At 45.8% G+C, this 18140-nt stretch overlaps 1 protein-coding gene across 3 annotated transcripts in view; it reads right to left on the bottom strand.

Annotated features, from left to right (window-relative positions):
- The window catches only part of PLCD4 (phospholipase C delta 4), a 20660-nt gene extending 2520 nt beyond the window's left edge, over positions 1-18140 (bottom strand). For 2 of the 3 annotated variants that reach the window (XM_037848998.1, XM_037848997.1), the window contains exons 1-16: positions 17367-18140; positions 13382-13440; positions 13097-13255; positions 11695-11923; positions 10824-10953; positions 10001-10232; positions 7070-7271; positions 5926-6070; positions 5130-5282; positions 3520-3705; positions 2317-2418; positions 2020-2176; positions 1583-1699; positions 1199-1371; positions 499-634; positions 5-154 (exon numbers count right to left, since the gene is read on the bottom strand). In XM_037848998.1, the coding sequence (XP_037704926.1) occupies positions 5-154; positions 499-634; positions 1199-1371; positions 1583-1699; positions 2020-2176; positions 2317-2418; positions 3520-3705; positions 5130-5282; positions 5926-6070; positions 7070-7271; positions 10001-10232; positions 10824-10953; positions 11695-11923; positions 13097-13255; positions 13382-13409 (2299 nt within the window). In that variant the 5' untranslated portion in view covers positions 13410-13440; positions 17367-18140. The remainder of the gene's footprint in view (positions 1-4; positions 155-498; positions 635-1198; positions 1372-1582; positions 1700-2019; positions 2177-2316; positions 2419-3519; positions 3706-5129; positions 5283-5925; positions 6071-7069; positions 7272-10000; positions 10233-10823; positions 10954-11694; positions 11924-13096; positions 13256-13381; positions 13441-17366) is intronic. The other variant, XM_037848999.1, reaches the window with a different exon arrangement.

The raw sequence follows: 18140 nt of genomic DNA, 5'->3' as shown, positions 1-18140 counted from the left end.
TCACCTTGTTGCATGCAGGTCCAAGGCAGGGTGTACTGACCAACAAAGTCATTTCGGGATTTCCAGTCATAATCCTTTACCACAAAACGCAGCAGGGCGAGCTCAGGCACCAAGACCTGGAAGCATAGTGTCTGCCCCCAGTATGGATTAAAACCTGAGGTTGGTGGGTAGGAGGGAAAGAAGGAACAGATATTATCGGTTGTCTTCTTTAGGCCTGGGACCACGTTGGGTGCTTTCCCTGTGTTCTCTCATTAATCTTCATAGCAATCAGCGTTTTATAGGTGAGGAAACGGACTCGAGTGGTTCAGCAATTTGCCCAGGTCACCAGAACTTGTAATTGAGGCTAGGATTCAAACCCAAGATGTCAAAGTACTTATTCTCCACACTGCCTCCCATGGAGGTGGGGGGTAGTTGATATGGACTCTACTTAATGGACGGCAGAATGGAAGGCGAACAGTGGTCATGCTCCCACTTCCCCCAGCCTACCCAGTCTCTCACCATTGTTCTCCACGTAGCTGGTCTCCTGTCGGGCTGTGTCAGAGCGGATGCCAAAGATCTCCACTTTCACCAGTGGATCCACGATGGCCCCTTCTTTGTTTTTGTCCACTTTGGGGAGTTGCTGACCACTGATCACCTGCAATCAGCGTTCTGGAACCTCACTAGTTCCTGCTCAGCCCAGCCCCCACCCCAGCTCTCATACCCTGGGAATGGGGAAGGGGGACACAAGACCTTGTGCTATATATATAGCTTTTGGATTTGCAAGGCTAATCCTCTGTAGGTAATATATTTTCTTCTAGTATTCTATCTGCAATTTAAAATGCATCCAAGTACAAATCTAACAAAGTTTGAAAGTAGGTATGTTAAAGATATAGCAACCCCTTCCATAGCACTTACCTTGTACCAGGCATTGTCATAAGTACTTTACGTACTTACTAAAGTAATCCTCACAAAACCCCTGTCAGGTAGTATTACTACCTGCATTTTGCAGGTGAGGAGACTGAGGCACAGAGAAGTTAAGTAACTTGCCCAACTGTAAGTGGTTTTGAACCTTGGTGGTCTGACTTCAAAGTCCCATGTTCTTAATCTTGCTAGCCTGTCTCTCACAAGAAACTTCTCACCCATAACGCTCTGGTCAGGCCTAGCCGCCACCCCACCCCCATCCCAGTTTATTCCGAAGTAGTTTCTCCTTCCATCATACCTGGATCAGGAGTGTCTGGGCCTTGAAAGGACTGATGGGCCTCTCAGGGTGGAAAGAACTCTGGGCATCACACAGGAAGTCTGGCTTCAGCACGTAGCCACAGCCGCCATTCTGGCGGAAGAGCCCATCACAGATGTCCATCTCAAGCCCTGCAGTCTGCATATTCATAGCCACTGAGGGCACCAGGAGAAAAGAGGGGAAGGATTCACCTTGGGAGTACCTTTGCAGGGAGTTAAGAACACAGGTATGGGGTGGAAGAGTGCCTGTTTGGAACACCTCCACAGATAGTATCTTTCTCAGCCTAGCACTCTTCTGCTGCCAGGGGCTTTACTCCCCACTTGCTACTCCTCTGATCCCTCCTCCCTATCCCTGCTGCCTCCTCACCCATCTGACAGCCTGCATTCCAGAAGTCCTGGGGGTTGTAGTTGGATGAGTCTGTCCTCAGGCCACTTGGATACACGCGGCTTAGCTGCCAGGTGTTGTGCTGCACAAACTCATTACCTATTTAAAAAAAAAAAGTGTGGGGAGGGAAGCCGAAGTAAGGAGGACTTCCTGATCCCAAGACTCTGCCTACCCACTTCCCTCTTCTCAGCATCTTTTGAGGCTGCTTCCTGAGAGCCTTAAGGCGCCTCTCCTGTTCTATCCAGATCATCTCCCCCAGTTCTGCTCTCCCTAGAGTCCTGAGCCCACTATTCGTCAACCCTCTTCCCCTTGCCTGCTCTGGGGAGCTTCGCAGCTCCCTGTCCTCTTTCAGGGAAATCGCCTGCCTTCCAGTCAGGGCTTGACCCAACCCACCCCAGTCCCTTTCTTTTGGTCCTGACCAGCGTCCTTGATGAGGCTCTTGGCCTTGGTTTCAGAGAAGGATGAGATCTCGTAAAAGCGATAGTGCTCCCTTGAATGAGTAAAGCTGCGGAACGGGACATTTTTCAAGTAGACAACCAGGGCAGAGAGGGATGGACACAAGGTGGCCTTGGATTTCTGGAGAGGGAGAAAGTAGAAAGGAGGATGGGAATGAGCCCTCACTGATCCAAGAGGGATGAAGGCAATGGCCAAGATCTGAACTTCTCTACCCACCTAGGCCTCTGCCCACTGCCTCCCCACGGCATTCTCCCTCCTACCTCACCTACTTGGGCAGGAGAAGGGACCCAGGCATGGTGAAACAAGCCTGGGCCATGGTCTGACAGCAACAGGTAGGCGAAAAAAAATAGACACATCACAACCTGAGGGTGGGAATGAGAATAAACACAGTCTGTGTATGCTGCTGGGATCAGTTTCGCCTCTGGAATTGGAGAGTCTGCTCTGTGTTAGCTCCTGAGCAAGAAGTTTTTACTTTATTGTTATTTGTAAACAGGAGTCATCCTCTCTTCTTTCAAAATGAATTCACAATAATCCTTGGTCAAAATGTACATGAATCCAGACAGATACGTCAGTTATTCAAATGGTCATGGCAGTCACATCCTATAAGGATGTGAGGATCCTAGAGTAATATCTTTCTTTGTCTCTTGAATTCCCATTTCCATCCCTGGGCATGGCTGTGGGTTGGACACCATAACTTCAGAGAGAACAGAATAAGCTAGAAATCAGTCAGCTGAACCAAGGGAGAGAAATGTAGCCTTGGAATCAGGTTCTTGGAGGTCCCATGAATGACAGTCCTCCCCTTCTGCCTCCTGTTCCCACAGGAAGGTGGCCCACTCTGGCACAGCTTTCCCAGAGCCTTCACGTTTTCCCCTCAAAGCTTCTCTCCCCTTTCTGCTCCTCTTTGGCTATTTCTGGCCCCTCCTCAACCTCACCCTTACCAAGCTTTCTCTAAGCCCACTTTCGTTGAGGTCACAGCAATTACTCCAGTAATCCCTACTTACCCTGACAATATAATGTTACCCACACACTCCCATCAGTGGTTTTCAAACCGGCCTTTAAGGAGACTGAGAAGTTGGGTAAAGATATCTCAGAAGCCACCTGGGGGACCCAGGAGAGGGCCAAATAAGTATTTTAACTAGGATGGCTCTGCATTGAACTAGTTTATTTCCTGAGCTTCCCTGTGTTTTCTTAAAAAAAAAAAAAAAAAAAAAAAAAAAAAAAGGACGTCACAGCCCAAAGAATTTGGAAAGCCACTGTAATATATCAATGTATTTCTATATAGTAATATGTAACATAGAGTGATATCATGTATGCATTCTATGCCTCTTTGTTTTGGGGGAAGGAGCATTTTGCTTCCTGGCCCTCTAGCCTGCCTGTTTCTAGTCTCTTTACGCACATGGACCCTCAGCCTATGGTGCAAGCTGGTCAAATGCCAGAGTAGGAAAAAACCACTCCTAGCACACCTTCTCCTTCTTTTTGTCCATACTCCGAGGGCTCAGCTGGGGCTCAGACTCAGGCTCAGGCTCAGGCTCAGAATCAGGCTCTGGCTCCTCCTCTTCCTCCTCCTCCTCCTCCTCCTCCTCTTCCTCAAGATCCTCCTCGAGTGTCCTTGACTTCTTCCCCTTCAGTAGGATCTTCCTCCGAAGCTCCTAGGGGATATAAATAAAGGGGCCTGTTCACCTGTTCACCTGGTTCCCCCTGGGCATCATGCGGGTCCCACTGCTTGCACAGGGCCACCTTACAGGCAGAGGGAGGCAGTAAGAGGACAGAAGTTCCCACAGGAAGACTGGCTGCTTGGTACATATGGCAGGTATTCCCCTATTGTTAAGCAAACTGGAACACCTCTCCATATGGAAAAAAAAAATAATTTAGAGCTCTACCTCACATTTGACATGTAAGAAACTCCTTGTAGATTACAGATTTACATGAAACTATAAAGAATATAAAAGTACTAGAAGAAAAGAATCTTTTTTGAATAATTTTATGATGGGACCGCCTACAGGAAAATATGAAAACCCAGGAGACATAAAAGAAGAGATTGACAGATTTGACTATCTAAAGCCTAAAAACTTCTGTAAGTGGGAATATGCTATAAAGACTAAAGGAAAAATGACTGCCAAAAATATTTTCCAAAGCATTAATATCTTTAGCATAAAAATTACAAACCCTAATAAAAATGAGTAAATAATATTAACAATTCAAAAGAAGAAAAACATGAATTTTGTTTTTCTCTTTAAGCAAACACCTTTTTTTTTTCATTTCTGCCATTATGAATTGTTTCACTCCAAGAGTTATTTGTGGTCACTGTCTTATACTGTTGGTCAGAATGTAATTTGAAAATTTCATGTTTTCTAGAGGACAACTTGGCAATAGCAACCAAAATTATCATGCAAACTCTTAATCCCAGCAATTTTGCTTCTAGGCATCTATCTTAAAGAAATAATAAAATAAATGGGCAAAGCTGTATATACAAATGAAAAATTACAAACAATCTAAATGTCTACCAAGTGAGGAACTGGCTAAATATAGTCCATAACATACCATGGAATACTGGAAAGCTGTTAAAAAGGAAAAAAGATTATATATGAAAAGACATCCATGATATTATACGTGTAATATAGGAAAAGGATATAGCACATGATCCAATTCATGTTTTTTAAAAAATATGAATATATAGGTATATGTTTATATAAGCATTAAAAAAATCTGCTGATAGCTGTTATTATGGAAGAGGTTGGGATTTTGGGGGTGGGGGGAGAGTTCCCTTTCTCTGAATTGTTTGAATAGTTTACAACCACCATGAACTATCAGGAAAAAAAATGAAAAGAATTCCTTTGAAAAAATAAATATAAAGTAAATAATTGATTTAAAATTTAGAAAGCCATAAACAGATTTCCATGTTCAATTAGTTTATCATTATTGTTATTATTAAAATGGTTTTCAAGATAGTTAAGGGCAAGCTGATCCATCTGATGATAAGAAGAAGGGAGTAAGAGGGGCATGGAGGTGGGAGCCAAGGTAGAGGCATTTGGAAGCCACAGTAGAGCCCAGGCTGGGGGATCAGGGTCTCTACCTCAGGCGAGGGTAGCTGAGTGGGAAGCAGCCCGTCCAAGGTGGTGCTGAGCAGCTGATCGCCCAGGATCTCAGTCAGGTGGCACGCCATGGTCTGCTGCTGCTCCCAGCTGCAGTGGTTCTCCAGGGACAAGATGACTGGGTAGTCTGATGTCTGGTGGTGAGGAAAGGGGTTGCTGGATCCAGAGTGCTAAAGCCCTGTAACCTCCTTGCTTCCTCAAACACCTGTTCCCTAGGCCCCCCTAATTACTTTACCCTGATTTCTCAGCTGCTCCAATCCCATTACAGGGCTGAAAGAGGCCTTGCTGTGTCCGGGGCCCACCCCTGGGGACACTATCCACATGTAAAAGCCTCTCTTCAGATCCTAAATCTCATACCTGGGCTAGATCTAATTCAGGTTCCTCCAGAGCCGTTGACTTTTCAGGCTTGCAGAGAATGTGAAGGCCAGACTATTCCCCTGATTATGTGTTATGTCACTCCCTTAGGCTTTCCTCTCCAGATTCCTGTTCTCCTCAGCCCTACCTAACACTTTCTCTGTCTGTTTCCTTATCCACCCTCTCCTGGGTCCTCGACATTACTAATTACCTCTAGTAATTACCTCTATGACTAATACATCCAACATTTATTCATAATAATCCCTTAATATTTGCCCAGTGCTTTACAGTTAAAATCTCTTCTGTATACACGCCATTTGACATAACCTCCCCTGTGCCCCTCGACACTCTCCAGGCCCAGAGCCAGTCACCCTTCCCTCAGACCCTCTTGCATCCCCGGCATTCCTGCCCTGGGGCCCCTACCTGGAAGGCATACTGAGCCACTGTGGCCACAACATCTTTGAACAGGATGCGGGATGTCAGGGTGTGTCCGTGATAAACGATGGGTTCCCCACTAGGTCCATCCCATACATCCACCTCCACACAACGGCACCCCTGCTTCAAGGCCCTGGAAGAACCCCAAGCCCCAAGGGACAGGTGGGGTCAAGTTCTGATCTTCCACTTGGGGACCTTCTCCCCACTCTAGTAGAGCAGAGCTCATCAGCACTTAACCCCTCAAGACCCCTTCTAGCTACATCTCCATGGAGCCTTCTCCATCCACTGGAATACTGCTTCAGTTCACAGTGACCTCCCCCAACCCCAACTCACAGTCCTTCCTTAGCAACCCATCACACATTGTCTCATGATACTTCTGGTGTTCCGTTTGTGTATCGTTATACAGCTCCTGGGTTATTCCAACTCCTGGTGAATTTCAGCTTTATTTTCACAATTATTTAGACTATAATCTTCCTAAGGCAGAAAGCTTTTGACTCATTTTTGTATCCCTTGAAGTTACTACTCCAGTTACTGGCACTGCAAAGACATCTTGCCTATTCAGTCTAATCAAGATTAATCACAATGAAAGCAGCTACTACTTATTGAGTGTTGAAACATGGATTATCTCACAATAACCCAGACAATGTGAAACATGGATTATCTCACAATAACCCAGAAACTGTTATCATCCCTATTTCATAGATGAGGAAATGAAGCATAGAGAGGTTAAATATTTAGCTCCATGGTACTAAGTGAGGGAGCAGGGATTTGAATTCAGATGGTCTGACTCTAGACCCATGTTTGTTTGTTTTTTAACTCCTATGCTCTTCTGCCTTCTATTTTCCTGAACAAATAAATCTGCCAAGATTTCTGAGTTCCAAGAAAGTTTCATAGCTTGTGAAAGACAGAGAAGCTCTGTTTACCCATAGGGTTTCATTACCACCTCTCCCTCCAGTCTCTAACATCTCCTCCAATCACTCAGCTATCCGGGATATCTCCTAAATCCCCTCATCTCCTAAACCGCTAAAAAAACCTTCCCAATCCCTGTTATCCATTGACTCCCCCCCTACCCCACTCAGTTTCCCACAGATGGTCCTGCTTATGAGCTGGACCCCTCCTCCCCTTCCTGCACCGTATATATCCCTCGACGCTGCTCTGGCCACAAAGCTGGTCCCCCACTAGGTAGGTGTTGTGAGAAGAGTTGATGTAGTAGTGAGTCAGGGGTTGGGTCATATCCTGGTAGATAGGACAGCAGGCTGGGTTGAAGATGTTTCCATCCCTTGAGCAGAGGTAGCTGAGGAAGCCATCCATGCTCAGCACGTGCCGGTGTTTGCCTAGGATGTAGAGTTGGGGAACGCTCAAGTGAGAAGCTCTGAGGGGGAGCATCCCAGCACAAATACAGCCATTCCTCCACCCCACCCCTGCTTCCACCTCTTTCCAGATCCTAACTTTCAGTTGGTGTCCATTCCCATCCTCTAGATTCCAAATTTGCCCCAAGGTGTCTGTCATTTCAATCATTCCCACCCTCAGAAAACGTTAAAGCTACAAGGCAGAATCGTTAAGATAATTTTAATCCATTGGCATCCAATAGTACTTTCTACAATGATGGGTGTGTTCCATTCTGCACTGTCCAATATGATAGTTTCTAGCCACATATAGCTACTGAGCACTTGAAATGTGGCTTGGGTGACAAAGGAATCAAAATTTTTATTGTATTTTAATTAATTTAAATAGTCACATGGCACTCACAGCTACCATACTGGACAGCACAGAATCTAGTCCAAAGGCTTAATCTTATAGATGAAGAAACTGAAGTCCAGAAAGAATGAAAGAATTGTTAGTGACACAAAGTACCTATACGTATGTATATGTAGTGGCCATGAACTATGACCTGAAGTTTTCTTATTATTATCAATTCTCCCGTATGGTATTCTGAGAAGCATTTGTCCAACATCCCTTTGGGCCACACCTTCTTTGAGGGCAGAGCCCTTTCACTCCTTCAATAACTCTCACCCACGCCAGCATGTGCTTCCGATAGTGACGATGATGATGACAAACAGTTATTGAGCACTTGCTCTATGCCAAGTACCTTGAATGCAGCATCTCACTTAGTGCTTTCACTAATATGAAAAGGTAGGTAACTTGCCCCAGGTCACGTAACTAGTAGGTAGAGAAGCTGGGATAGGAACCTGGGCAGCCAGTTAGCAGGGCCATGCCCTAAACCACTGGGCGGTGCAGTTCACTGAGGGTAATGCTGCAGCAATGCTCCAATGAGAGGTGGAACAACTTGATTCTCATGCCCAGCTTCCTTGCTACAGGTTTGACAAGGCCTGGAGACAGTGGAGAATGGCAGGAATTTGGGGAGGAAGTTTTATTCTTGATAATAATAACTCAAATTGCTAGGGTAAGTCCACAACTTCCAGATACTTTTCATATGCACCATTTCATTGGATCACCAATTATTTTACAAATGAGGAAACTGAGTTTCAGAAAGGCTGAGTGACTTGTCCAAGGTTACTCAGTTGTAAGCAGCAAAGTGCAGACCTGACTTGATACTATATTCTGCCACCAGGCTTCTGCTCCTTCATGGAAGAATAGATTGTTGAGTGCAAGGGAAGTGAACACCAAGGGGGTTGGAGGCAGAATAAATGTAACTGATGTATACTGGATCCTACCTCAAGAATAAAAGATTCTATTTATTAACACTCTGACATCTCCATTTAATTTTCTGAAATACTTGCTTTACAGCCCCATTCTTATCTGAGTGCCCACACAAATCTGAAATCAGCAATGGAGACACACAACTGTCTGTTTGACTCAAAGCTCCATGAGGGCAGCATCCTTGTCTGACCTAGTCACTACTGTTATCTCTGGCACCTAGCATAGGTCCTGGCACATGATAGGTACTAGGCAAGCATTAGGTGAATCAGCAAACAAATGAATGAATGAATGGGAGTGGGAGTTGAGACCCAGGAAACCTGGATCTCTTGTGCAGCTCTCATTCATCCCATTTCATCCTCATTCTCAAAGGAGGTACCAGGTAGAGTCAGAAGACCTGAATTTGAATCCTAAGTCCTCCTATCATGAGCTGTTGTCTTTGAGCAAGTCATTTAATCTTCCTAAGCCTCAGTTTTCCTCTTTTGCAAAACTAACCTAATAATAGAACATATTTCATTAGTTCATTGCAAGGATTGGAGGAGAGATGGCATGCAGAGATATTAGCACATTATGGGATACTTAGCAAAGGCCCAATAAAGATTTTTGCTATGCATTTACAAGGTCATAGTGAGAATTAAATGAAGTGAGGGATGTGAAAGGGCCTTGTAAATCATTTATTATTAATAGTAAATTCTACACACTCTGAAGGGAATGGAAAGTAGGAAGGAGTCTACAGAAGGGACAAGGGAAGAAAGGTTTGAAAGCAGAGAGGACATATTTTAGCTACATTTGTCAACAGCTAAATGACTGCCCTCTTCCATTCCTCCAGCCAGGAACTGACTAGCTTCCTGGCTAGGGCCTTACAGAATCAAGAACCACTTGGAGAATACCAGGACTGAGGAAAGAAACAAAAAAAAGAACCACTTGGAGAATTTGAAGAGAGCCCAGGAAAAGGCAAAGAACCAGCATTTAAAGGGACAGCAGACAGGAGTCATGCAGGGAAATGAGGAAAAGGGGTAATTCGTACTAATGGAGAAGAGGCAGAGTAAAGTGGACCAAGGATTTTCCCTTTCTGCTGAGGACAAAGGTTGAGATCAGGAAATGCTTCCTGGAAGTGAAGGGCGTGAGACATGAGTGTGGTGAAGGAAAGGGCATCTGTGGAATCTTCTTCCTCCTGAGAGATCTAGCATGACAGAGGAGATGCCGGTCTTGTCTGGGCAGGGAATGGCTGCTCTCTTCTCGCTGGAGTGGCTGAGTGAGAAGCCCAGGCAGGGTTGGGGAGTGAAGATAAACTCAGCCTGCTGCTCTGAGTCAGGCAGAAGGCTGCTTTTCTCTAGACCTTTCTAATCACTCCCCTTCTCCCTGCCTCCCATGCCTGGTGCCTTTCCATCCCTGTCCCTCTTACCACTATCTGAAGGCTCATAACGGTCGATGAGTTCCAGAGCAAGATCAGAAGCTCGGTCTCCCTCTTTTTGCTCCTCTCGGAGGAAATCCACAAATTCCAGCAGGGTCAGCTTCTGCCCATCAGCTGAAAAGTTTTCAAACAGTTCTTGCACCTCATCCCGTTTAGTCAATGCCTTATAGAACTCCACAAATTCTTCTCCCTCCAGAGTCCCAGACTGGGACTTGTCTGCAGCCTGCAAGAGAGAGTTTAAGGGAGAGTGGCCTAACCCTTTAACAGGAAATTTTATGACCTTGACCTGCTCTGCAAGAGCAATCTCACTGCTAGACTGATCTAAACATGCTTTCACAAAAACTCTCACAGTACTACTGATAGGGTTCATAGAAGAACACACTTCAGTAAGTAAAAAGCAACATTTCAGCCATACCATTTGCTACTAGAGTAAATTTTCAATGGGAAAGAGTTGAATGTCCCAAAGGGCACAATGGAAGATCTCTCTTGCTGTTCATTAACATTTCAGGTGGGGTTTTCCATTGTCCTGGGCATCTGTGATTCTGGCCGTGCACACAGAGGTTCTTGAGGTCTGACATAATAACATATTGTTTTTTATCTTTGATAACTGAATATTGTGACTTATCTTTCCAACAAGACTGAAGGGTAAAAACCATGTCCTTTGTCTTCCTCAGTTTCCCATTGAGATGAGCCTGGTGCAGAGTGCACAGCAGGGATTCAACAAGTAAGTGTTGCTAATTAAGGTCAAAGGACTACTGGCCAAGTGAGAATGTGGCCTGGCTGGCTCCTGCAAGTCCTCCCACAGAAGACTCACCTGGAAAAGCTGAAAGGCATACTCTTGGTCCATTTCCACATTCATCAGGTGCAGTAACCGCTGAACTTCTTGGAAACTCATCCGACCATCCTGATTTTTGTCTCCACGCTGGAACCAGTCACTCAGCCATCCAGGTCTGAGTCAAGGAGAAAGCACTGTGTGTGTGTGCGCGCGTGTGTGCAGGTGTGTGGGCATGTTTATCCATCAATATCTCTCCCCTGTCTTTGCCTCCATGTCAATCCAGTCTCCACCCAGCTTCCAGGATAATCTCCCCAGAGAACCAATCTTTTTTGTCACTGCATGGTTCCAGAAACTTTAGGGACTTGCCTGCTGCCTGCAGAAAGAAGTCCAAATTCCTTAACATAAAAGTTGAGATCCCCTTCACCCCCATGGTCTGGCCCCATCCCAGCCTTCTCAAAACATCTCTGACTCCTCCTTGCTGTCTGGATACCCTACTCTCCCTCCTGCTCTTCAGTTTTCTATCTTTGGGCTTTTGCTCATGCTATTCCCTCTGGCTGGAGTGCCTTTCTCTCCTGCTCTCTTCATATTCAAATTCTATTCCTTTTCAAGGCCCAGTTCAAAATGCTGCTTCTTTCCTGAAGCCTTCTCAGAGTGCACTAAACCAGAATTAAATATTTCTCCTTCCTTTGAACACCCACAAAAAATCTAAGTACCATAGCAGTCATATGGCTATGCTTTGCCATCCCTAGCACTCACCTGTCCCTCAGGATCCTCAGCTGCACATAAGCCAGAGTTCCCTTTGCCATCCCATCTAGACTCTTGGGCCTTCCCAGCCCTATATCCCTAGCCCTGCAGCATGTGGCACTTCCAGTGATCCCCAGCCCCCACCATGAGTCTATCCTGCTGATACTGGTCCCGCCGCTCCTGTTGGTCCATGCTGGTGACAATGGCCACCAGCAGCTGGAGCCCCCGCATCCAGATCTGAGCCTCCTCAGCACTGTTGGCCACCAGGTCCAGGTTGGAGCGGCGACCATGGAAGACAACAGTGAAGCCCTGCTCCAGGGGAAACTCCTCTGCCAGGCTGCGCAGCAACTCAGACTCGTGGCCCTCACGCACTGTCTCCACATCAGAGATTGAGACTGCCAGAGAAGAAGCGAGTGGGGTCACTGAGGAAGGGAGTGCACCAAATTGGAGGGGCTAAGGGTCAAGGACCAGCACCCCCCTTCTTCTCTGTGAAGAACCCCAGCCGCTGCAGGCTGAATCCCAAAAAGCATTAGTACAGGGAGATGCAGAGCCCTGGGTTTCAGGAATCCATGAGTCATTGCTCTTTCATAGGCAGCATGCCAAGGGGCCTGTCCCAGGAGTGGCAAGACCTAGCTTCCAGCCACCAGCCAGCAGTGTGACACAGACCAAAACAACTTAACCCCTCAGTGTCCTCATCTTAAATCACGGATGGTCCCCTTCCAAGCCAGTCCCCATGGTGATGACAGAAGGATTGGAGGGGCTGACAAGTGGAAGCACACTTGAAGGGTAGAAGAAGAAACTTGAGAGCATTATGTGCTCAAGTGCAGTTCTTTCTCCCATTCCAGGTTTGAGGGCCTCCTCTATCCAGAATGTCTGAGAGAGTACCAGAGGAAGTTTTCCACCTCCTTACCTCAGCTTGGGGTAGTGTGGATTGTGAACCTTGGGTATGTTTCTAAAGCAGATTTTTTTAGCTGTGTCTCATGATCAAATTTTCAGAGCTTGACTAATATTATGCACACTGTTATGATGCATTTATATTAAAAAAATAATCATAATGGCTAAAATGTATTAAATGTCTCCAGGTTTCAGGCCCCATGCTAGGTACTTGACACATGAACTTACTGAATCCCTGCAACCTACCAGGCAGGTACTGTTTAATTCACATTTTACAGATGAGGAAACCGATGTTTAGAGATATTAAATAACTTGTCCAAAGTCATCCAGCTAGAAAGGGGTGGAGCCTGGGCATTAATCTAGGCAATTTGATGCCTGAGATCAGGCCTTATAATAACAATAATAATCAGATATAGCCTATGATTTATCGTGCCATACCATGTGCCAGGGCTCTTCTAAGCCTTTTACAGGTAACTAATTTAATCCTCATAACAGCCTTAGGAGGCAAGCACTGTTATAATCTCCATTTTACAGGCTCAGACCCAGAGACCCAAGTAGGGACAAGACAAAGCACACTCTTGTAGGACCCTGGCCCCTTGCCCGCCCTCAGGCTGCTGGGCTCCTTGGGGTCCTATCCACCCACCTGTCCGCCCTCAGCCATCCCCGTCACTCACAGCTGGGCTTGGGGCTCCACCCGGCCTGCCGCGAATGCCAGACTGTCATGCCGTCGTCCTGAAGTCTGAAGAATCTCAGCTTCTTCCAGCTTTTGGACCTCACCTTGCGCATCAGCGTGCCTTCCTGCATCAGCAGCAGGTCCTGATCAGCAGGCAGCCCTGGCCAGGAGAAGCACAGCCTGAGTAGCCAGCAGGAAAAGTGGAGGGCACAGGAGGAGCTCTGGAACAGGCGTACAGCCTCCTCCTCTTCCCCAGGCTGCCCTCTTTCCCTCTAGGGGAACTCACGGGGTCCTTGCAGCAGGGACGCCATCATCCACAGCTCCACCAGCTGGCACCAGAGTCACCTAAATGAGCAAGAAGGAGCAAAGGGCCTTGGGTAACAGATCAATAGAGGAAGAGAAAGAAAGTTTCTCTCCTGAGTGCCCACTCTTTGTGCCAGACACTTCACCTACATAATCTGTAGCTATTTTTACCTCTAATTTGAGATTGAGATTTGGAGAACCTAAGAAATTTGCCTCAAATCACATAGGGGATACAGATTTTTAAACCCAGGTATGCCTGATCTCAGAGTCCTTGCTGTTTCCCATGGCTTCTCCAGAGAAGGTAAAGCAGGGCTTTCTGCCAAACACCCCTTTCCCACCTAATGCCCCACAATCCACTGGATAACCTCCCAGCACACTTCGCTCGTTTCTCATCCCTTATAAATATTAAGAACTACTGTATTCTGGCTGCCTCCCTTGCAGAACTTAGAAGCTGTCCATATCCTAGCTTTTTCTTTTCCAAGTGGAATCATCCTAGCTTCCCTATTCAGGGAGCCCTCTCAAGTTCCCAGATAGATAGTCCAGCTCCTGAAGATTTGTCTCTTCCACAACACTTAGTATTGTACTTAGCTAAATGAGCCATCTTTTTCAACCTTCACATTATAAAGTATATTTTATATTCTTTTTTTCATAGCAGTTATTCTCACAGTTTTAATGGACCGAATAAGTTAAACAGGTCTCAGAAATGCATTTTCAAGTTTTCTCTGCCTACTAAAAAAGGATACCTTCTTTATAATATAGGCTGTGCAATTTAGCACCTGGTGAAGTCATCCTAGTAGCTACCAAGCCCTTGAAAAGAACTAGAAGATTTACTATGTGGCCACTTTGATTCTAGGTCTACCCCAATAGAAATACTCAACTCTTGACCAAGTCATGCTGAAACTGACAAAGCTCATGAAAAGTAACGCTTTATGGTTTTGTAAAAGCAAAGACCTACATTTGAATAGAAATATGTTGTTTTAAAATTAATACATTTGAATTTTTGACAACGGTGAATACCTAAAAAACTAAAAGAATCTATAAGGTGATCATTCAGCTAGTGTTCCATCAAAGCATAGGCAGCCTAACTCCCTAGAGTCTAAAAATGAAAAGCAGAAGTCCAGAAAAGTGAAGTAACTTGCTTGAGATCACACAGCATGTTAGCATTCTACCTCTCTTTAGTGAGAAGAGCCTATAAAATCATCCAGGGCTGACTAAGTCTTGAGGAAGGATGTGGGGAGTCCTGATGGCAGGACCTAGAGGAGGCTTTCTAAAGGGATAGCAATGCCCAGGTATCTAGAGTGAGGGAAAGTTTGGGAAGAAGCCTGGGCCTAGGTGGGAAAGATGATAGCTCAAGGCAGCAGTCAGGGGAAGGACAGCCTGTGACAGTTCCAGGAGAAGAATATTTTGCTGGCTGAATATGAATATGTGTGCCTGGGTGAGACCAGAAGAAATCTCTGAATGAAAGAAGGGACCCCAAGTGCTTCCTGGGAGATAGAAAAGCATCTCTGCTTTTCTGAGAGGGGATGCATAGTTTGGAATCTCACTCTAACAAAAACTATGGTATGAATATTGAGGTATAAAGTAACGGGCCTCTTAAATTTCTTAGGTCCTCAAGCTGTAGGCATGGTCAGCCTGGGGCTGAGGTTTCACTCCCCTTGCCAACATTCTGCCTCATCTCCTCTCTGGATCTCAGTTCCCATTTCTGGGGCAAAGGGATTCTGGGATGGGGTTTGCCTTGGGCCTGGGAAAAGACAGAATAATTCCCTTTCTTTAATCCTGTGTTCTGGGGCCTCACAATGATATCCTGAAACATGGGCAGCCTGAGAACAGAGCCCATGTGTCTAGACACCTCTATTTTGGAGCCCACCTCCTTTCAAACCTGCCCTAGAAAATGATTTTGCTCTTCCTTTGTCAAACTCTTTCAACTCCGGGGTTTGACTTTACTTTTCCAATTCTGCTCCTGTTACTGAATCACTATTTTTTAAACCTGTATCCAGGTAAGATGTGACCTTAAGCAAGCCAGTTTCAACTCTGGGAGCTACAGAATGTCAGAGCTGGACTTCATTTTATGGAGAAGGGAAGTGAGGATTAGGAGGATTAGCTGAACTTCCAGTCACCTAATGAGTTAATTGGCAGAACTGGAACTCTTTACCACCAGCTCAGAGATCTCACCAAGATTCTTGCCCTTAGAAAGGGACTTCTCTAGAAAGCAAGTTAAAGCAGGGCTAAGAATCAATGAAGGATACCATCATTTTCTGTTCCCCCTGTATCCCACTTAATAGCCTTTCCTTTCTTTCTTCCCATTCTTCGTACGATACCTGGCACCATCATGTTCCTTTCTCTGCAATTCACTCTCCTCTTTCTCTCTTCTAATCCTCTCTCTGCCTCCCTCTTTGCTCATTTAAGTCAGACTCTCTTTGCACTCCCTCTTCTCATTCTTCTCATCTCCTCACCCATTCTCCCTATCACTCTTCCTTTCATTTCCCTTTTTTTCCACTAATTCCCAATAACTGTGATCCTTATCCCTTTTGAGGATTTTGATTCTGTGGACCAGGAAGGAGGACATTTGGACTCGGACACTCAGTAGTATATCCCTCTGCTCAGCCTCAATTTTCCCTATATCCCAGGAGACTGGCTAAACAAACTGCCCAGAGAATGCTAGTTGGAACACAGTTGTTCTATACCTTGGTGTCTCCTCTGGTGTCTGAAGGTAGGAAGGGAAGAATGGCCATAGCTGATGCAGGTGCAGAGAGAAGAGAAGGGAAGAAGCGTTTGGGAGTCATGGCACAGGCTAAAAACAAAAGCTGAAGATTGAGAAAGCAAGATTGGGATCTTAAATATTAACTCCTAGGCACATACGTGGAGATCCTTGAGGATATAGATAATAATATCTATACTGCAGATGGGAAAACAGATATTAAATAAGGTGGGAAGTGATCCAGGGCTGCAGAGCAAGATTTAGTTCTCAACTTCCAGATGGTTTTGTGTCACCCTAGAGAATTACTTTGGCCTGTCACCAATGGTGCCAATGACATTACAGAGGAATTCAGTGTGTCTCAGTTCTCTCTGAGGGGCAGGAAGGAAAAGAAGAAAGGAAGGAAGAGAATAATTTTGTCTACTCCCTTGCTTCTGAGCAGGATTATGCTTGATCTGGTTCATATAAAGAGGATAGAATGGCTCTGGCAAGAGGTTATAGGCTTTAGAATGTTAGAGCTTGAAAGCTCTTTTATAGCACATCTAATCCAGAGGTTCCTGGCTGCATCAATATGCCCTGGAGATTATTTTAAAATAGATTCTCCTGAGCCCCACCCAAAATCTACTGGCTTGGAATTTCCAAGGATAGAACTCAGAATATGCACTTTTAACAAGTACTCCCGGTACACAGGCAAGTTTAATTCCAAATCACAAAGCTAATAAACGGCCGAGTCAGGACTAGAAGCAAGTGCTCTGCCCAGCAGAGCACCTGATACCAAGAAACTGTTCTGGCCTATTGAGCAGGCTAAAAATGAGGTCCAGAACTAAAACCCTGGCTCTTTCCAAGGAAGTTTTGTAATTCACTCTCCATTATGAAGGGTTTCTGTGCTCCCTATGGGTCTTGACTAGCCCTTATTTGGGAATGCTCAACATCTGTTAATAACCCTATGCTAAAGCTCCACTACTTCAATTCTCTCTCTTCCCTTAGATGAGGAGTGGCTAAGGTCAGCAGTCCTGTCTCTGGGAACCTAAGAGGCCCCCTAAGGACTGGAGGCATCCAAAGCAGTGACTGACACAGCCAGGAGGAAAACTGAAAGAATCACAGAGGATAAAAACTCAAGAGAACCAGGAAGTCGGAGCCATGTAGAGCTGTGCAGGGAAAGATGTCCAGGGTACAATTTAATCAGGGTGGATAAGCATCTGCAGGGCAGAATTAGGGGCTCAGGCAGGGCAGAGCTTGGAGCAGAGGCTGGCCAGAGTCCCCAGGCCCTTACCGTGGGCAGGATAGCAGGATAGCAGTTCAGTTGTTTCCGAGCTTTGCCTCCCTGGCTGTCTGATCTTCTTTACCGTGGGACGAAGAAGCCCAGCCTGGCTCCTTTTATGTTTTGCTCCTCTTGCACTCACTGGCTTCCTCCCCTCTCTCTCTTCTACTGCAGTTTGCTGCTGTGGCTGGCAGAGTTACAGCCAGAGGAAAGGAGTTGAGCGGGAAGAAGCGAGCTCGCTCCTTGGTCCAGCCCACCTAGTTCTTAAAAGCACAGGACACAGGTCAGCGTGAGAGTAGTGGGGGTGGGGTGGGGAGAAGATGCTTAAGGGGAGGGATGGATGGGCACCACATCCCCAGGGAGGAGGAGCTAGGCTGTCCTTTATCTCAATGCCAGCCCTCTTTGACTCCAATCTCGCAGCAGCTTTCAAAGTGAAACCCAAGGAGTGCCTGAGTTGCTGTGCTCTGTGAATCACCCCTTTTCATTCTGGGTGATCCCTCTCTGTAGGTAATAGTTTCTTTGCCCTTACTGCAACTGGCTTCCTTCCATGGTGTCTATTTCCACTGTCTGTTCCGTGTCTCTGAGTCCTGCCTTGTAGGACACTCAGTCTCATTCTGGCACAAGGAAAGGGAGAATGAAATAGGATGGGAAAGAAGGAAGATAAGGAGAAAGAGGAGAGGAATGATCTTAGGGTGCAAAGGGGACAGGTTAGTACCTATGTATACAGTACGCACTTGCTAAATATTGAAGGAATATACCTATGAATGCATGAAACAATTAATTTGT

This window comes from Choloepus didactylus, chromosome 9 (assembly GCF_015220235.1).
Source record: "Choloepus didactylus isolate mChoDid1 chromosome 9, mChoDid1.pri, whole genome shotgun sequence".
Classification (NCBI taxonomy): domain Eukaryota; kingdom Metazoa; phylum Chordata; class Mammalia; order Pilosa; family Megalonychidae; genus Choloepus; species Choloepus didactylus.
Note: the sequence above shows the minus strand (reverse complement) of the source record. Positions and strands in the feature narration are given on the sequence as shown.